At 39.1% G+C, this 17,789-nt stretch overlaps 2 protein-coding genes across 2 annotated transcripts in view; one reads left to right on the top strand and one right to left on the bottom strand.

Annotated features, from left to right (window-relative positions):
* Window positions 1–699: 699 nt before the first annotated feature.
* mad2l1 (MAD2 mitotic arrest deficient-like 1 (yeast)) lies at window positions 700–3,904 on the top strand. The gene is made up of 5 exons (XM_062444989.1): window positions 700–859; window positions 1,902–2,048; window positions 2,885–3,005; window positions 3,374–3,477; window positions 3,571–3,904. The coding sequence occupies exons 1-5, from the start codon at window positions 796–798 to the stop codon at window positions 3,741–3,743; spliced, it is 609 nt and encodes a 202-aa protein (XP_062300973.1). The 5' UTR covers window positions 700–795; the 3' UTR covers window positions 3,744–3,904.
* A 3,150-nt stretch (window positions 3,905–7,054) lies between these two features.
* The window catches only part of pde5ab (phosphodiesterase 5A, cGMP-specific, b), a 58,689-nt gene continuing 47,954 nt past the window's right edge, over window positions 7,055–17,789 (bottom strand). Inside the window, exons 19-24 of the mRNA XM_062444846.1 lie at window positions 16,451–16,551; window positions 13,733–13,810; window positions 13,314–13,377; window positions 8,266–8,340; window positions 7,512–7,595; window positions 7,055–7,279 (exon numbers count right to left, since the gene is read on the bottom strand). Of these exons, the coding sequence (XP_062300830.1) occupies window positions 7,160–7,279; window positions 7,512–7,595; window positions 8,266–8,340; window positions 13,314–13,377; window positions 13,733–13,810; window positions 16,451–16,551 (522 nt within the window). The 3' untranslated portion in view covers window positions 7,055–7,159. The remainder of the gene's footprint in view (window positions 7,280–7,511; window positions 7,596–8,265; window positions 8,341–13,313; window positions 13,378–13,732; window positions 13,811–16,450; window positions 16,552–17,789) is intronic.

Raw genomic sequence — 17,789 nt, 5'->3', positions numbered from 1 at the left:
TCTCGCCTCCTTTTAAAAAACTGTCTTCTTCTCCTTGTCTGAAGGTTCCACCCTGAAGCTCCTCTAAAGGCCGACTTCCTTTTGGAAGCTTTTGTCCAGAGCTTCACATTTGCTTTGCCACTTTTTGTCCACCGTCACCAACACCTCTCTGAAGATGTCCTGCTGGGCATAAAGCTATGATTTTTTTTTTTTATTTCTCTAAAGCGAGCTCCTTCTCCAGAGTGTCACATTTTATTAAGGGTTCCTTCTCCTCGCTCTAGTTCAGACCTTCCTCCTTCTCTTTCAGGAAGGAGCTCATGCAATGCCCATGAGTCACAGTATTTTTCTGAGCCCTGTGATCATAAATTGGCTGTTTCACCTCACCTGATTGCTGCAGTTCTGCCTCTCCTTTGCCATCAAGAGGGATCAACGGTTCTAGGTTTTTCATCCTGTAGGGAGGAGATCTGATCTTCTTTGTCCTGTAGATGAGCCTTATTGTGCTCAGTTTCTGGCTTTTTCAGGGTCTATTCAACAGTGGAGACTTTTTTTTTTGTGCAGGACCTTAAATATTGAAAACGGAAGTTATCTGAAGTTTTTGAGCATGATATTGAGTTATTATTGCGCACTGCCCCCTAGTGTCAAAAAAGTGCAAACGCAATTTGGTATACGTCATCAGCAGTGTGACGAATCCTCACGCATGCGCAATAGTGCTGACAAATTTCAAACTGGACGCGGGGAGTTGAAGCTTCAAAGAAAAACACACTGACACACAAAAGAAAGGTTTATTATCGAGGATAAAGTAAAAGTATAACGAACATGACGAGCACATTGAAAGGTATCACTATCAAAGGAAGCGCTGAGCTGGTGGCGGAGTTCTTCTGTAAGTATTTTAACTGACTTATTTGCCTTTTCAAAAGCTCATAATGAACGTTTTCGACACGCTGCATGCTTTACTGCAGCTAGGCCTGTGCGGCGGAGACACGGAGGGACAACCTCCATAATAACATCTACATAAAAAGTGTTTGGTCGGAAAGATTTACATTTGAGCGTACTTTCCACCAAACATCCGTTATTTTCATTAAAAGTAACATTTAAGCTAGCTAGTGTCTGTTGCTCCGCCCACCACGGACTGAACCGGTGAAGTCGAGCCGAGCACAAAAAACATTGGAAAGTGTTTAGTTACAGTTAAAAATAGTATTAAGTAATGTTGTCTTTGGTGTATTATATATGCCGAATTTACCAGAAGACCATAAAGGATTATAGGTCTCAATTTTGCAGCGTTTGCTCGTATTTCGGTTATATGTTGACAATGAGTGGTTTTATGAACGAGGTTCGTTAACTTACTGTTGGATTAATGTATTACAGATGCTAATGGTAAGGAGAGGCAGATGTAGCTATAAGCTGTAACTGTGGTTAATCTGTACATGATATCTAAATGAATCTAGTTAGATGTCAGATTGAATATAATGAGATTACATATTATAGTAAAATTATTTCTTTATTTTTATATTATGCAGTGTGACTGTGTATTTTGACTGTTATGAACCACCACATTAAGGTAACTTCCTTGTATGTGCAAACCTACTTAATGGTTCTGGTTCTGATCATGCAAATAATGTGATATATTTGCATTATATATATTTATACTGTGAATGACATTTATAGTGACAGATGATGGAGGGGCATCATTGGTGCACAAATGAGTAGGTGGTCCTTAAGTGTAGCCCAGGACACAATCAAGTACACACTGTTATATTAATGTAATAATATGCAGCCCAGACCACCTCCTCTTGTTTTCTGAGCGATTGTACCTCTGTGATCAGATCAGCCACAGGTCACTTTATAGCTAGGTGTTTAAATGTTAGTCAACCTGATAGACACACACACAGATCTCTGACATCGTCTCTTATTTGAATCTGCAGCATTCGGCATCAACAGCATCCTGTACCAGCGAGGCATCTACCCTCCAGAGACGTTCACCAGAGTCACCAACTATGGCATGAGCCTGCAACTCACTACTGACACCAAACTGAAGACCTACCTGACCGATGTGGTGGCTCAACTCAAAGGTAGCCACAGTGAAGCCCAACGTGTTTGTTTTTTGTTTTGTTTTTTTCCAACAGATTTTCACTGTAGGAGGCAACAGAATGATGGGGAAAGTGACACCTATATGACAGCTGGCACGCCAGTCTAATGCATCATTACACACACTGTCTGTTTCCAGCTGGTGTTTACTTGTTACACATGACATGAATGCACAGAGATAATTGGGACAGTAGGAGAAAGGGGATTTTCTTATTAAATCACATTTGAACATAATGAAACTCAAAGCTTAAAACCACAATAAAATGTGTAGTTAATAACCAAAACGGCGTGCATTAAACTTTAATGACATTTCAAACCAAATCGCAACAATTTAATATGTTTATTTATACAATGAAGCTGCTGCAGACTAAAATATTTGCATAATTTAAATACAAGTACACTCCTTGACTGTATTATGGCTCTTTCTGAGATTAGATTAGATTAGATTTGTAGAATGTTTTATTACATGTTTTTATTGTATTGAAAAGAACAGGAGACAGCCTTATACCCCCAACTGAAGAAGGGCAGTATTGAATTTGATGTAGAGCTGTAGCTAACAATTATTTTCATCACTGATAAATCTACTGATTATTTTCTGGATTCATCCTTTAGTCTATAAAATGCCAGAAAACTGTGAAAATGCCTGTTAGAGGAGCCCGAGGTGATGTCTTCAAATAGCTTTTATTATGTTTGTTTTATCTGAAAATTCAAAGATGTTCGGCAGTTCTCCTTTTCTCCTCTTTCTGCTGTTCCCATTGCGTGACTATTCGTTGCACCTTTGATTACATCCCATTCAGCTCTTTTGTTGTGTGTGTTGCAGACTGGCTGTTTGAGTGCACAGTGCAGAAGCTGGTGCTGGTGATCACGTGCCTGGAAACCAACGAGGTGCTGGAGAGATGGCAGTTTGACATCGAGTGTGACAAGTCAGCCAAAGAAACCAGGTCTGCTCCTCCTTATTGTCTACATGTTCAGGAAACCTATTCAACAGTACCTGAGACCATTTTACTTTTACTTTAATTGAAGATAAGATAGAATGTTTTATACAGTGTGTGTTGAGTTGGAGTCCAATTAGAATCCCAGCAGATGGTGTTCATGACGCCTCCAGTGCCACACACACCTCATCAGTTGCGGCAGCTGCTTCAGAGGCTTCTAAAAAATCCACTGTAACACAAAGTATAAAAATAGCCCATATTATGTTGCCAATGCAGGACTGTTTAAAAAAAAAAAAAAAATCTTATAAAGTATCAGATGCTGGGGATTGTCTTTTGATCGTGTGTGTTAACTGAGTTCTTGTCTGTCTGTCTCCCAGTGCTCCAAGAGAGAAGTCCATTAAAGCCATTCAGGACGAGATCCGCTCAGTCATCAGACAGATAACAGCCACAGTCACCTTCCTGCCACTGCTGGAGACGCCATGTGAGTAACCAGATTTTAGTATACTTTCTTTCTACAACCTTTTCCTCAGTGGTCCAGTAATCCTTTTTAACCCTCTGACCCCCCCCTCTCCAGGTGCGTTCGACCTCCTGGTATACACTGACAAAGACCTGGCTGTTCCTGACAAGTGGGAAGAGTCCGGCCCGCAGATCATCGCCCAATCAGAGGAGGTGCGTTTGCGCTCCTTCACCACCTCCATCCACAAGGTGAACAGCATGGTGGCGTACAAGAAGACTGACTCTGCTTAAATACTCCACCTGTGGCTTCCCCTGAACCCTAGGAGCTGTATATAACACCGCCTTTCTGAACTTCACCATGTCTTTCTGCTCTCTCTACTCTGATGTGAATATTTCTCTGTAGCAGCAATTTATCTGTTAGGAACTGTCTTTTTTCTATTTTGTGTTGTCAACCTTCCTTTTAGAAGTTAGATGTTTATATGTTAAAACTTTTATAAATCTCATTAAAAAATGTTTTTGGGCTCTATCACCAATGTTTCTTTTTGTGGTGTTCCTGCTTTTGACCAGAAGGTGGCAGTGCAACACAGTCACTGCTTGTTCTATAGTAGCACACATGGCATGGCAAAGTACAGAACAATACAGGACACATAGAAAATGAGCATTATTCTTTAATGGGACATACCATTTACTTGGCTCACAGTGTTCAGTGGTGTCGAAAGTTGCAGATGTGGAACACCTTCATACTGGTACCATAACAGCATGTTACATTACTTCAACTGCAGTAGACACCCTTAAGTCTCTTATCTAAAAAAAAAAAAAAAACAACCTTTGCACTAATGCCCTCTTATGAACATGTAACAAAAGAAAAATAATCTCTTAACAACCCAGACACGGCAGCAGTGAAGAAATAATAGATACTTTGTTCCTGTAAAGAAGCACAGCGGTCAGGCGACAGGTATTACAGTCCTGGAGACATATTCCAAGTACAAAACACAGCCACAAATACAAACGAGCTTTCAGAGCATGTGCGTCTACAAAAAGTGCTTTAAGACAAGGTTGTCGGGTCAGTTTGTTGCTGATAATAAAATGCACCTAGGTGGCAGGAGTTACTGTGTGTTCTGAGTACTGAACATGTTAAAGAGAGGACAGTGGAAAGAGACAAGATATCCGAAGGATGGCTGTTGAGCATTGAAGTAAATGACACCTTTTTTGCCTTTAATCCCTTTTATGCACCAACTTAAACCGACAGTGGAACAAATAATTCCTAGATGTGTATTTCACAATGTCCAACCATTGTCTTTGACTGTGGACCACTGTTCAAGCACTTTAGTGTTTAACAGAGAAGATTGACTGGATTGTTAAAAAGTCAATTTTATTCTTGTGGGGTACTTTGACAGTGGTTGTAGAGTAAGCAGATAATGTGCTTTCACTATTCTGTATGGCAGTGGTTCCTAACCGATTTGGTTTATTACCCCTTAACATGAAGCCATGTCTTCTTGTGACCCATCATCCATCATCAAACCCCATAACCTCAATGTGGACTAGGACTCAAGTCTCGATATTCTTTTGGAACTGACTGAAATGTGATTGTTAGAGACCTGAAGAGGTGAAACTATGTTACATTTCACAAGACAAATGGTGGGGGGGAAAATGGAAGTTTCTATTACAGATTTGATTTCTTTTTGATTCTTTTATTCACCTCTGACTAACATGACTCCAAAACTAGGGACCACTGCTCTATGGGCTGAAATGTATGGGAATGAGTCAGCAGAATTTCAATACATTAGAAGGGTTTTAACCTTTAAAAAGTTGTTGAGCAGTGTTTTCTGGTCTGTGTAATTATGTGTGATTTTAGCCTTTAGTTAAACTATTTTAGCACTGCTCTGATACATTCTGAATGATTTCATATGGAGAGAACTTCTCACCATATTCCATTCTACAGATCTGTTTTTAAACCTGCCTGAAAGTGGCTGAGAACAAGCTTACAGATTGATTATGGTCATGTTATGATGTATCTATGCCAATTGCTATGCCAGATTGTGTCATCTTGTTGGTCGGTTTTAAGAAAAGTTCATTATGTTCTATTTTTGGCTGTGATGTGCAGAGATGTCCGAGGTAATGCTTATTCCATCATTCAGTTTTATAAAAATGGGTTGTAAAAACAGCCTATTATAGGAGATAGGCATTAATGGGTATAGAGAGATATGGACAAATGAAATCATTTTTTTCCTTTTAATTGTGAATTGGTCCTATTTTATAACAACAAGGCAGTGGAAAAATCTAGACCCATTTCCATTTGAAATTACAGGCCTAGTCTTTGGCTGTTTTTGAAAAAAAAAAAAAACAGTACATTTCCAAATGTCATCTGAAAGTTGTTCCTACGAAAGGTCCTTCAAAAAAGCAAAGATGGGATTTTTTTTGTAAGTATGAAAACTATATTTCCTATATAAAGAATTGTGTGCTCTTGACAAGAAAATGACCGTACAATATAGAAACTCTAATAAATATATAAAACAAAAATAAATATGCAATAGTTAAGACAATGAGTGAAAAAAATGTTACAAAAGACTCAAACTCTTGTAGTGTGTGTGTGCTGTGAACGAAGACATATTTAACAAGCTTATCAGATTATTGTGTATAGTATATGGTAAATATCTGTATCTCACTGGAATAATAACTCAATATCACTGGAATTGTCTCTACAATTCACTACCTGTGAGATAGTGTACGTGAGATATCAAGACAAAAGCCACTCTGTGCAAAAATAAAAATGGCTATGGTAATAAATATAGCTTAGTGCTGACTGACTCTGTTATTGTCTGGTAAGTGACAGCTATGAAAGAATGGTGACGGTGAGAAGACAGGTCTCACAAAGTTTGGTGAAATGAGCATGACTTCTGAAATGACGATCAAATTCATCTTACCTGAAAGTTAGCTAACGGTTACATTAAGCTAACATTAACATTTTGTTACAACTTGGATATTATTTGTTTTTATAGTATGGCCATCATTTCTATCGGTTATGATAACATTGTATTCGGTAAGTATTTTCTGAAATCTGCTTTTCGAAAATTACTTTTATTTGAAAAGGAATCATAAGTTAGCGCAGGAGTGAGTGCTCCATATATGCACAGAACTACAGTGCATGAAAGTCGGAAGACATCGTCCACAAACTGTAATGGATGTTAGAGGTAATAATTTGGGAAATTTTTCTTTTTTTTTGCCTTTGTTTATTCTTCCGATTAAGTAAACCTAGCCTGGATATCCTGTAGCTAGGTGAGGCAATACTTTACGTTAGCTAAAAACGTCATACCATTCAAAAGTCTGCTAACAGGGTAGTAAACTCATACGACATGTTTTTTGTGATGTTGTATGTCCCAGATCTCAGCAGTTAAGTTGGAAAGTACAATCTTATTATTACCGATATCAAGGATCGCCAAAACAATGAAAATAAGACCCAAGCTATATTAAACTGAATTACTGATGAAGCTAAAGGTTAGTATATCACTGTCAAACTAAATCTAGTGGTGTTTCACCACATAATCTTTTCCATTTAGGTTAATCATTTTTTTTAGACACTTTCTGTACGTAAAAGCCTGTCATTTGTCATTTTATAGATCATGCTAATTTCATGAAACTTTGTCAGACCAGGCAGGACAGGGAGAGCCCTGGAAATGTGTTGGTTGAAAGCCAAACTAGCAATTGGATCACACTAAGCCGTTGACCAGGCCTTTCTCGCACTCCTCAGCCAAACACTTCCAATTCTGCCGGTTTTTCTGACATCCTTCCAGCAACGGGGAACAGTACTCCGACATGCCAGCCAAGGTCTGTGACAGCAACAAAGACATTTTACTTAAAAAGACAAAATAGACTTTTTAAATACTGCAGATTTTGAATACATGTTTATTCATTTAACAACCTGCTTCACATTTACACCCATATCTTAATGTGAGATGGACTATCTGCATTTTTTTAAGCAAGTGGGAAATCATAGTATGAATGTCTATCATTGCCTTTTGCACTAACAGTGGTGACTGTGGATTCACTAGACTGAATTACCTCGTATAACTGAATGCAGATGGCATCAATGAAGGACACCTGCATGCTGGGGATCTTATCTCTCTTCTCACGATTCATCAGGTCCTGAAGGTACAGTTGAAGAAATGACATTAGGTTTATTAATAAAGTTTTTCTATACTACAAATGAGATAAAAGGCAGAATATGTCAGGTTTGAGCTTGCATTCAGATGCTTCCAAATGGCAACATTTTCTGCTTTCATTATTTCATTTGACAGTATATGAAGCTCTTTTGGTAGACTGTTTCGTCTACATTTATTTCCTAGGCTGTGCACACACACTTGCAGGGAAATGACACCTATTTCAGAGTCATAACTTCTAGAACCAACATTTTGAATAGTTTGAACAGTTAGCATGAAACGCCCACCTCATCTCAAGGGATTTCATGACCATGACTTAAAACCAAATTTGAGGCATACCTTTGGGCAAGGTCAAACAATAATTTAAAAACTGATGATATAGTTTTAGATACAATAAGCAAAAATAGCCTTCTGGTGCTACTCACCAGTCGGAAATAAAAATGATCTTGGTTGTTCTTAATCACATATCTAACAATTAATTTGGACAGTTACAATTGCCAGAGAATACAGCAACATACATTTGAGTATCGTCAGCAAAGCACATAAGAAATAAGTTATAAAGGACCCAAAATGGCTCCCTGGGGCACACCATATCCTAAATGACGCTTTTCCAGCTTAAGATGCCACAAAATCCCCCGTGATATACAAGCACTTACACTGGGCTCAATGTTCAGCTCTTGCCTCTCTTTATCCCCTTGTTCAAAGAACTCAGTGGCCACCAGCTCCGCAATCTGGATCAGAGAGAAGAATCTGATGATTTACACAACACAGCATCTAAAACATAAAAGCAGATAACTGAAAGATTTAACAAGGTTTCTTAAATACAGCCCACCCCTACACCCATTGAATAAAATCAACAACGTACATTTCCATATAGTTTCAACAATATTTATTGTCAATTCCTCAAAGTAGGATATTTTTAACATACACACTGAACCTGTATCGTTAACAAATAGCTATCTTTACCATAAATGAAAGTAGTCCCAGCCTAATGAACTTAAGGCCTACATTTCAAGTAAAGACAACCTGACAGAAACTCCAGAATAAAATAAATAAAAAATTCCCCCTCTAGAAAAAGTTCAAACAAACATTTTTTTCTACTTCCTATCTTAGTGAGAGGAATGGGCCCTGTCAGTAGTTTGAATCTGTGCTTGAAATGAGTTAGTGCTGTTCTTATACACGTGCTGGTGGTGATTGGTGAACCTGGAACGGTACTTGTTTTTGATAATGTTCCTAGTGAAGAAAGCTGACTCACAGCCGTAAGACGATCCAAACATGGTCAAGATGTGCAATGCTACTTTGGGTAGACCAGAGAAAACAGTCTCAGACACAGTCAAAATTCAGTCAGTCAACATTTGCTTGCAGATTAGAGAGCTCATGCTGTAAAGATCCGAAATTTGTCCACTTGAAAGCTTGTGTCACCTGCTTTGAAAACCTGACTTCTGATGAGAAAAGGATTCTGATTTAGCAGGAGGAGATGCTGTCCAAACCTGAAGCTGTCAAACTTTACTGAAGTTTCCAATCAGCTTGTGAAGGGTTTGTGAAGTCGGCATAGGAAGAAAAATGTTTCTCACCCTGTACTTTTGGCAAGTGTGCACACTCTCCTTGAAGATCTTCTTTGAAAATGTCAAGTTCCCTCTTGGAAGGAGCGGACAGCTGTCATCAATCAAAATCAGAATTGTTCTGGCCCTGCAGCTTTGAAGTGAGCTTCTTAAAATGTGATTTGATGTCACCCAAAAAAGCAACCATATCCATTTTGAGCTCATCTTGCAAAAAAAGTTAAAACTGTCTTACTTTCTTACTCTTGAGCTGATCCAAGAAGAAAGAAGAAGATTTCTTCTCAAATGGACCAGAAACGTCCCAGTGCAATAGTATGTCATTGGCATCAAATGCAAGATGGGTTGACGATGCTCTAAGGAAGTTGATGAGTTTCATCAGTGTTCATTACTTCAGTAAAGTCTTTTGGCAGAATGGCACACAGAACAGTCTGATGGATGATGCCGTGGAGAAATATGAGGTCAGGGTTGTCTTCTTTCTTCCGTACCCCCCTCCTCACACATCTCTTCCTACCATGGCGGAGGTGCCATCTGTGGTGGCTGATACCACCTGTTTCAGATCTGTCCACCTGTTTCCCAGTCTCCTTTACAGCTGTTCTCTCCTCTTATATGTGTCTCAAGAAGTGTCACACCCAGCAGGTGTGCTTTTAGTATCTTCTAATATTTCTGATCTTCTGGTTGCTGTTGAAGTGGACATTGGAATTTGTTTGATTTTTTTCTTGTTTACTAGGTGATGATACCAGTACCAATCCAAGTAACCTTAAAGTGATACTGATAGCAATTCATTCATTCGATACCCATTACATATTTTGTGCACTTGCTTTCATCCGGTGTCACAGGCGTGTAGTGTAGAAACACTTTAGAGCGTTTAGATGGCATCTTGGCTGCTGAACTTCTAAGCATGCTAACTTAAATTCACTGTGACTTCACCACCACAGACGGGTTGTAGCTACTGTGGCAGTGGGCCAATCACATGTCGCATTAAATCAAAGAACGCTTGTGTTGATTGGCTCTGAGCAAGTCCATATAAATAGTCATATTTTTCTAGCTCTGGATGCAAAAAGGATCGATTTCGGGTATCGTTTGACGGGAGACGTTTTGATGCTACTTGGTATCAATTTATTTCGGTCGATACCTTAAAAGTATTGAGTACTGATACCCAGCCCTATTGTTTACCCTCAAGTAACGTCTCAGCAAACATCAAACATCACAACTGTCTCATCACTAAATGTTTTCTTACGTTGCCGCAACATCCATGCTACCTTTAGAGAATAGCCATTTGCATGTTGCTGTGTAAATGTATGTGTGATGAGTCAGGTAGATCTGCCATACTGAACTTTCAGTTTGGTTATTCAGCTCAGGCTTCAGTGGACGAAGTTTTCTCAATAGATTTGTGCTTTTTTCTCATAGTGGCCCTTCACTAAATGTTAGTGGTATCATTTTAATGAACATCCTTGTAGGCAGATTTTGGGAAAAGGGTTGGGCTGATGACATGCTTCTGCCACTGCCAGAATCAACAGTGTCAAACAGTGTCAAATCAACTGAGAATATATATGAGGGTGGCATAGAAGAACACGTTACAGTTGACTGACAGTGACTGAAGAAAAGGGAAGGAAGGAAACAAGCAAATATTTATGTAAAGACACAAGTAAAGAACAAAAGAAAATTGGGTAAGAGAGAAGTAGGACGAAAAAGGGAGAGGTCTGCCAAAAGAGTGGTAGTCACACTAAGTTAATGGTCTCCGTCTGTGTACAGAGAAGTAAATGAGATCTGACTGCAGCCTCGGGCTCCAATCAGTATCACTATGTGTGTGTGTGTGTGTGTGTGTGTGTGTGTGTGTTGAAGCCATGTGTAGCACACTGATTGAGACTGTAATCAAGGCTCAGTACTATAGAGCGGCTCAGCCAGCCAGAGAGCTCATTACAGCTGACTAAAACCAACACTAGGCATGAGGCAAATGTTAACTGGTGAGGCTGAATAACTTTGTCTTTATTTACTTACCCTCACGTCAGTCAAAACACCAACGTTTTTAAAGTCCGCATAGCAGACCGAGTTAACTAACGTGGCTCCATGTTAAAATAACTGCAACTGTGGTCAGTGGTTCATTAGTTGTCCAACAACTGCAAGTAAGACCCACTAGTGGATTTATGAAAGTATTTCAAACTGTTGATTTTGGAGGATGCAAAGGTGCACAGGCTTGCTCCATATGTTCATGATCAGTATGGTCAATCAAGTGAAACTGTTTGGGGCATTGGTCGTATAAGGCCAAGACCAAGGAGAAGCTGAGAGTCTTGAGATTGAGATAAGAAAAACCTGAAGTTTGGTTTGTTAAAACTAAAAATCTAAAATACTCAAATGTTTTCACCAGTTAGTCGCTAACTTTGTCTGTTTGATGCCTTGCAGATTGAGTACAGGAGTAGTAGTTTGTCTTTTTTGCTATAAACAACTGGAAATTATGTTGATGAGAGCCGTGAGACTCAATTACAACTGTGAAGTTAGTACTCGAGAAACCACAACAACAAGCTGAGAGATGCTAAAATATTGTAATATTGAGAGGAACTGCAGATCCGAGTTTGTAATTTTGTTGGGGTTTGTCACTACAAGTGCCACAATTCACGTTACACATAATTAATTGAGTAATAGTTAACAGAAAAATATTGATTAGTGCAGCCTTAACCACAAATGGTTGTTTAATCTGCTCTGCGCTAATGTATTAGCATTATAAATGTCTACCAAAGATGTAATATTGGTGGCAAACCTTTTCTTTTTATCTTGGTAAAGTAACTAATGAGCCAAACTCCAAAAGAGTCACAAACCAGAAAAATAAAGTTGAGCTCAGATGTGAAAGAAAAATCTTGCGAAAGTCAAAAAAATGACTTCTTTGCAGAGGGAAAAGAGGAAATAATGTTCCAGTCCTGGCAGATGAGAGGCACAATATGATAATGAGATCTAGATGAGGTGCTAGCATATGCATGTAAGTGAGAGAGTACATATTTGCATTTCTGTGTGTGTGTGTGTGTGTGTGTGTTTATTGCTCTGCATGTTTTTAGAGGTGTTATATAAGGACAGGGGCACAGCTGTTTTTATTAATGAGCACTCACTTGTCAACACACACACACACACACACACACATACAGATTGTGTGCCTGTCTGAACCTCTCTCTCTACTGTGCCTGCGGTCTCTAACGAGGTGCAGACTAACGAAGGTCACCGGGGAGATGAAACAACGGGGACACAGCTTAAAGATGGCTTAGGACAACGATGAAACAAATATGTGTGTGCGTGTGTGTGAGTGTGTGCGTGTGTGTGTGTGAGTGAGCGGGAGGGAGGGAACGAGTAAACAAGTTAGAACTCACACATGAAACACGTCTTTAAAATCCATGTTGCATTTAAGACCACACCCTGGTCAGTGATGTCTCAGCAGGTGTTGTGACATCACTGATTGGGTTGTTGTCCAAAGTGAAACATATTAAAACATTGTGGCCCACAGTGAGCAAATCAGCAGCAGTTTTCAGTCCTCTGTCATTAAGTAGAGATTTAGTTTTAGCTGCTATTTAAGCGTCACTAATGCATATTTTTTACCTTGCTAATGGCATTACTCTGGGGGATTGTAAGGTCCACCACTTTGAACCAGATTGAAATATCTCTAAAACTACTTGTGAGCATCACACTTGCCCTAACATATATGCTGGTTATGGTATAAATAATTAAAGTGAAACTAGGGGTCCCAAATAGGTAAATATGTTATTTAAACCAGTCGTGTCCTGTTAACTGCAATTGTGGCATAAAATATTCTTAAAATGACAATAATAACGTTTATCGCGATTATTTCTGAGACAATATATCGTCCGACAAAAGTAGTTATCATGACGGGCCTATTTGCTGCTACAAAATGGCCCAAAACAAATAGCTAATAGCTTCTTTTGTTTTTTAAATCAAACACTTTTTTTTCTTTCCGTGGGTGTCAAATGACTGACAGTAAGCAAAGTGTTATGTGCCAGTGGTGTGACAACAATTAACCCAGGCACAATGACAGAAAAACTTAAAAGCACAAAGGCTTAAAATATACAGCCATTGACTGATTTATGAATATGAGACAGAGGGAAGGACAGAGAAAGCAAATGTCAGACAAATAAGATTGTTTTTACCCTTTTTTGCACCGGCCAGGGCTTGGTGATGGCCGAGATGTCGCACGCAGTCATCAGCATTGACCTGCAGGGGGAGACACATTAACACACGTTGGTCAGTAATCATCAACAGTAGCTCCTCACAGCATCAGGCTACGTCCAACCGCTGTCCATTAATGGTGCTGAAAGTCAAAAATGAGTGTATTTTGTGTGTTTAAAATCACTGCATCTGACAAATTTTGACTTCAAAACTCTGAAAACTTTATGAATTATTTGCTGTTTAGTAAAGGACAGCTAACCAGTTATATGTTAAATATTATAGTGCACAGTATACTATAATTTTTAAATAAGCGCATCACTCAAAATGTTGAAATATTCATTTAAAAATCAAAGCATGAGTCTCATAGTTGATGTGCTTGTAGTGTTAGATTTTCACTCACCTCAGTAAGTCTCGGTGATGTTCATCCTCCCAGACAAACTGGCTGTTCTTGGTGAGCTCAAAGAACTCCCCGCGCCTCCTGACAACACACACACACACACACAATGACACAGCAGATAATTATCCTCATACATATAAGCTACTTACCTCCTCTACCACCCACTGTCTAGACAGAATGAGGGATGATAAAAGCTGAAATATAACAGAGATCGATGAATGAAAAGTTAAAAAAAAGAGGAAAGGGATTATTTCTGTCTGATCATCGGACAAATTCAAAATCTCTTCACGCAATTCAGCTATTGGTGAAATTTTTTTTTTTTTTTCTGAGACCAAAAATGACCCCACTAACATTTTCTATAAATAGCAACATAATGCATTGTGAATATAATTGTATTGGTGTAAGGTTACATACAATGAAGAAACATATTAAAAATGGCAAAAACACTTAGACAAATAGTCCCTCAATGAAAGCAGCTGATATATATTTCCCGTCGTGCTCTCTCATTGTTACATCTTGGAGGCAGGCTGGAGAAACAGCCATTAAACCTCTAGTCTAGAGTTGTTGTACAAACACACGTTAAAGCTGCCCTAACCAATATTTTTTTCCCATTATTAATGGATCAAGTAACTAAAAGTAATGTGAATGGTGTTACCCATAGTGAGAATTATCACCACCGGTCAACCTTTTAGCCTCTTTCAGCTCATTGTTTTGGTATTCCAGCCTACAAACTGCCATCCCATCGACTAAAATGAATGCCTCAAGGTGGTATTCTTCTGTCAACCAGTCAAGTTGCAGTTTACATCTATGTCTGTCGAGGCTCATATAATATTTATAGTGAAAACTTTGGAGGAATTCAGTAAAAGGTATTCAGTGTATTTTCCTTGTATGTGTTCACACGTTTGGCCAATGAATCTGATTCTGTTCTAGAAAGTTGTAGCAGTAGACCAGTGGTCTCTAATCCTGCTCCTGGAGACCTACTGCCCTGCATGTTTTAGGTATCTCTCCACTCCTGACACACCTGATTCTAATGATTAACTCATTATCAAGGAGCTGAAGCTTGTCAACAGGCTTGATAACGAGTTCAATATTAGAATCAGGTGTGTTAGATATACCTAAAACAAGCAGGACAGTAGCTCTCCAGGAGCAAAGTTGGAGACCACTGCAGTAAACGATGCTTCAGATGCTACAATCATCACAGTTTCAATGTAGACACCCAAGATTAGTGCCACCAATTCAGTATCTGAACAAAGTAGTGATCAGCAAATCAAGATTTCAAACACAAACTAATCATTATCATTTTGTGTCGTCACTATCAGCTGTAGAGTCATGTGATGGTCGTTTTCACATCTTTAAAATGTGGAGCATTGCCTTGTAGGATTGTTAGTAGAGAGTAGTGTACATGCCATGGACACTACTTTTTTGTTCCATGGTGGAATATTTGAGGGCTCTATATAGTGGAGATAACAGAGGGTACGTAGAGCACTATATAGTAAATAGGGAGTGATTTTAAATACCGCTATGGTGTTGAATAAAAAACAGAAAATAGTTTTTGCTGAACATTATGATGTCAGAGTGAAGTTGACCTTTGACCCTTTGGATATACACTGTCGCCCATAAAGTTGGAATACTTTTTTTTTTTGTGACAATGAGATTCATTCTTGACATAAAGTGTATATATTCTCAAAACTTTATTAATCAATCTCTTCCAATCATATCACAATGAAAATGTAAATAGGAATAAACAGAGGATTGTGTCTGAAAACAAATTATTCCAACTTTATGGGCGACAGTGTAGAAAGTCATCATTTTATCCTATAAGACTTTTTTGTAAAGCTGTTTCATAATTAGCATATTCATTCTTGAGTTATGGGCAAAAACCTGTTGTGTGAGGTCACAGTCATTGACTTTTGATGAGAAAATCTAATCAGTTCATCTTTGAGTCCAAGTGGACATTTGGGCCAAATTTGAAGAAATTCCTCTAGGTCAGTGGTCTCCAACCCTGCTCCTGGAGCGCTACTGCCCTGCATGTTTTAGGTATCTCCTCACTCTAACACACCTGATTCTAATAATCAACTCGTTATCAAGCCCTTTGATGAGCCTCAGCTGCTTGATAACGAGTTAGAGTGAGGAGATACCTAAAACATGCAGGGCAGTAGCGCTCCAGGAGCAGGGTTGGAGACCACTGCTCTAGGTGTTCCTGAGATATTGTTCACAAGACCGGGACGTAGACTGACAACCTGAAAACATTTTATATTCGAATTTGTGTCTTGTATGTAAAATTTGAATGACTTGTAATGTGCCTTGACTATCTTACTAGTGTTAAATCACACTGTAATGGGCAACTTAGTGGGAAACTCTACCTGACAACACAGAGGTCCAGTTCAATCAGTAGCTTTAAAGCCAATTAAAAACTTTGGCTAAAAGCTACCCAGCGATATAGTTCTGCAATGTGCTGGTTTTGGTTTCATACACACATTCTTTTAACCATCATGTGCCTAACATGCACTTCTCGATGATTTGTAGATGATGTGTTTCTTTACTGTTGTGGTCCATATGGTGAAATCAAGTGCTGTGAACTCAGTCACCCCGAGTCAAAGCACTCCACCATTCTCTTCCTTCACTCTGCCCAAATTGACTTTCGCTCCTTCGGTAAGTCCCCTCTCCTTCTAGACCACTCCAGTCGGATATTTCCATCTGGGCCTGACGTTTGGTACCTACTTCATGTACAGGGCCAGGTCAGTGGCCAGAATAGCCCTCTCGATCATCTTCAGAGTTGTCTTGTACTCGTCCAGGGAGAGACCGCTCAGGATCTGGTTTCCCTGTAGAGAGAGACAGAAAGAGAGGGAGAGCACTGTATGTTATTTTTCATAATTTACACTTAAAGTACATACATGAAAGTTTGGCAGTGTGTGTGTGTATGTGCAGACTGCAGGGAGAGACATCAACCCTCTAAGGAATAGAGATACTAATGTTGACCACAGTTTGCAATATGATAGACCACCAGGGGGTTGCCATGACAACACTAGCCTGCAAAAGCACATACACACACAAATAAATTAAACAAGACTGCATGTCTTAAGTGTTTATATGCATATGTGTTGACATATTATTCCATGTGCCTTCCGTTTCAAGTGCTTTATAGAGTGTGTGCCTGCATTAAGGCTTATCAGCCTCCATGTGAAAAGGTTTTTTTTCTAAAGGGGATGTGTGTGTGTGTGTGTGTGTGTGTGTGTGTATGTGTGTGTGTGCGTGCGTGCGCTCACATGTATGTGAACGTGTCTGAATGTGGCCAGCAGCAGTGGGGGTAAGTGGTGCTGTGGAGTTGGGAGTGTATTTAGAGTTTGTTTTGAGGCCATAAAGATCAGAGCAGGCTGTAAGTCACTGTATTTTATTGGGCCATCACAGTGTTCTGTGGTTGGCTGGCAGCTGGAAAATGAGCACAACGAGCACAATAAATAAGACAGAAAGATCCAGGATCTTGCTGCAAGCAGGCAGCAGCATTAAGGCTTGTAGGATTAACAGTCATGTTATCGAGCCACTGCTTTCATATGGAGAGAGCACTGACGGTGTTGGGTTAAAGTGATTTGCATTTTGATCCAGTTTGAGGATGACCTTTGTGTCAAATGACAGTTTTAGGTGACGTATACATCACTGATAACACAGTTTGTGTAGAAGCTTGCACTATCAACAGCATTGCTAGATGTGAAATGTTAAAGTATCGTATCAGAGGCTTAAAATTGACATGTAAATACAATAATGATCATACGTCTAGTAAAGTTAACTGTCAATGCTTTGTCATAAAGAACTTTACAACATGAAAGAATGGGTTCACTCAAAATGCTAAAAACATATTCCTCGCTAACATATTTTAAAATGTTATATAACTCTAACAGCATTAGTACATGTAAATACAATACAATGTTCTAATGTCTTGTTTACGTAGTTTACAAATAAATATTGTGCTGCAGTTTTTTGTTCGCAACTTTCACCACAAGAGGGAGCATAACGTTAGCAAAGTGCTTTTGTCTAGCATGTATGACGGGTAACACAAATTGAA

Source organism: Scomber scombrus, chromosome 23, assembly GCF_963691925.1.
Source record: "Scomber scombrus chromosome 23, fScoSco1.1, whole genome shotgun sequence".
NCBI classification, from domain to species: Eukaryota; Metazoa; Chordata; class Actinopteri; order Scombriformes; family Scombridae; genus Scomber; species Scomber scombrus.
The sequence above is the reverse complement of the archived record's forward strand: the minus strand, read 5'-3'. Positions and strand labels throughout refer to the sequence as shown.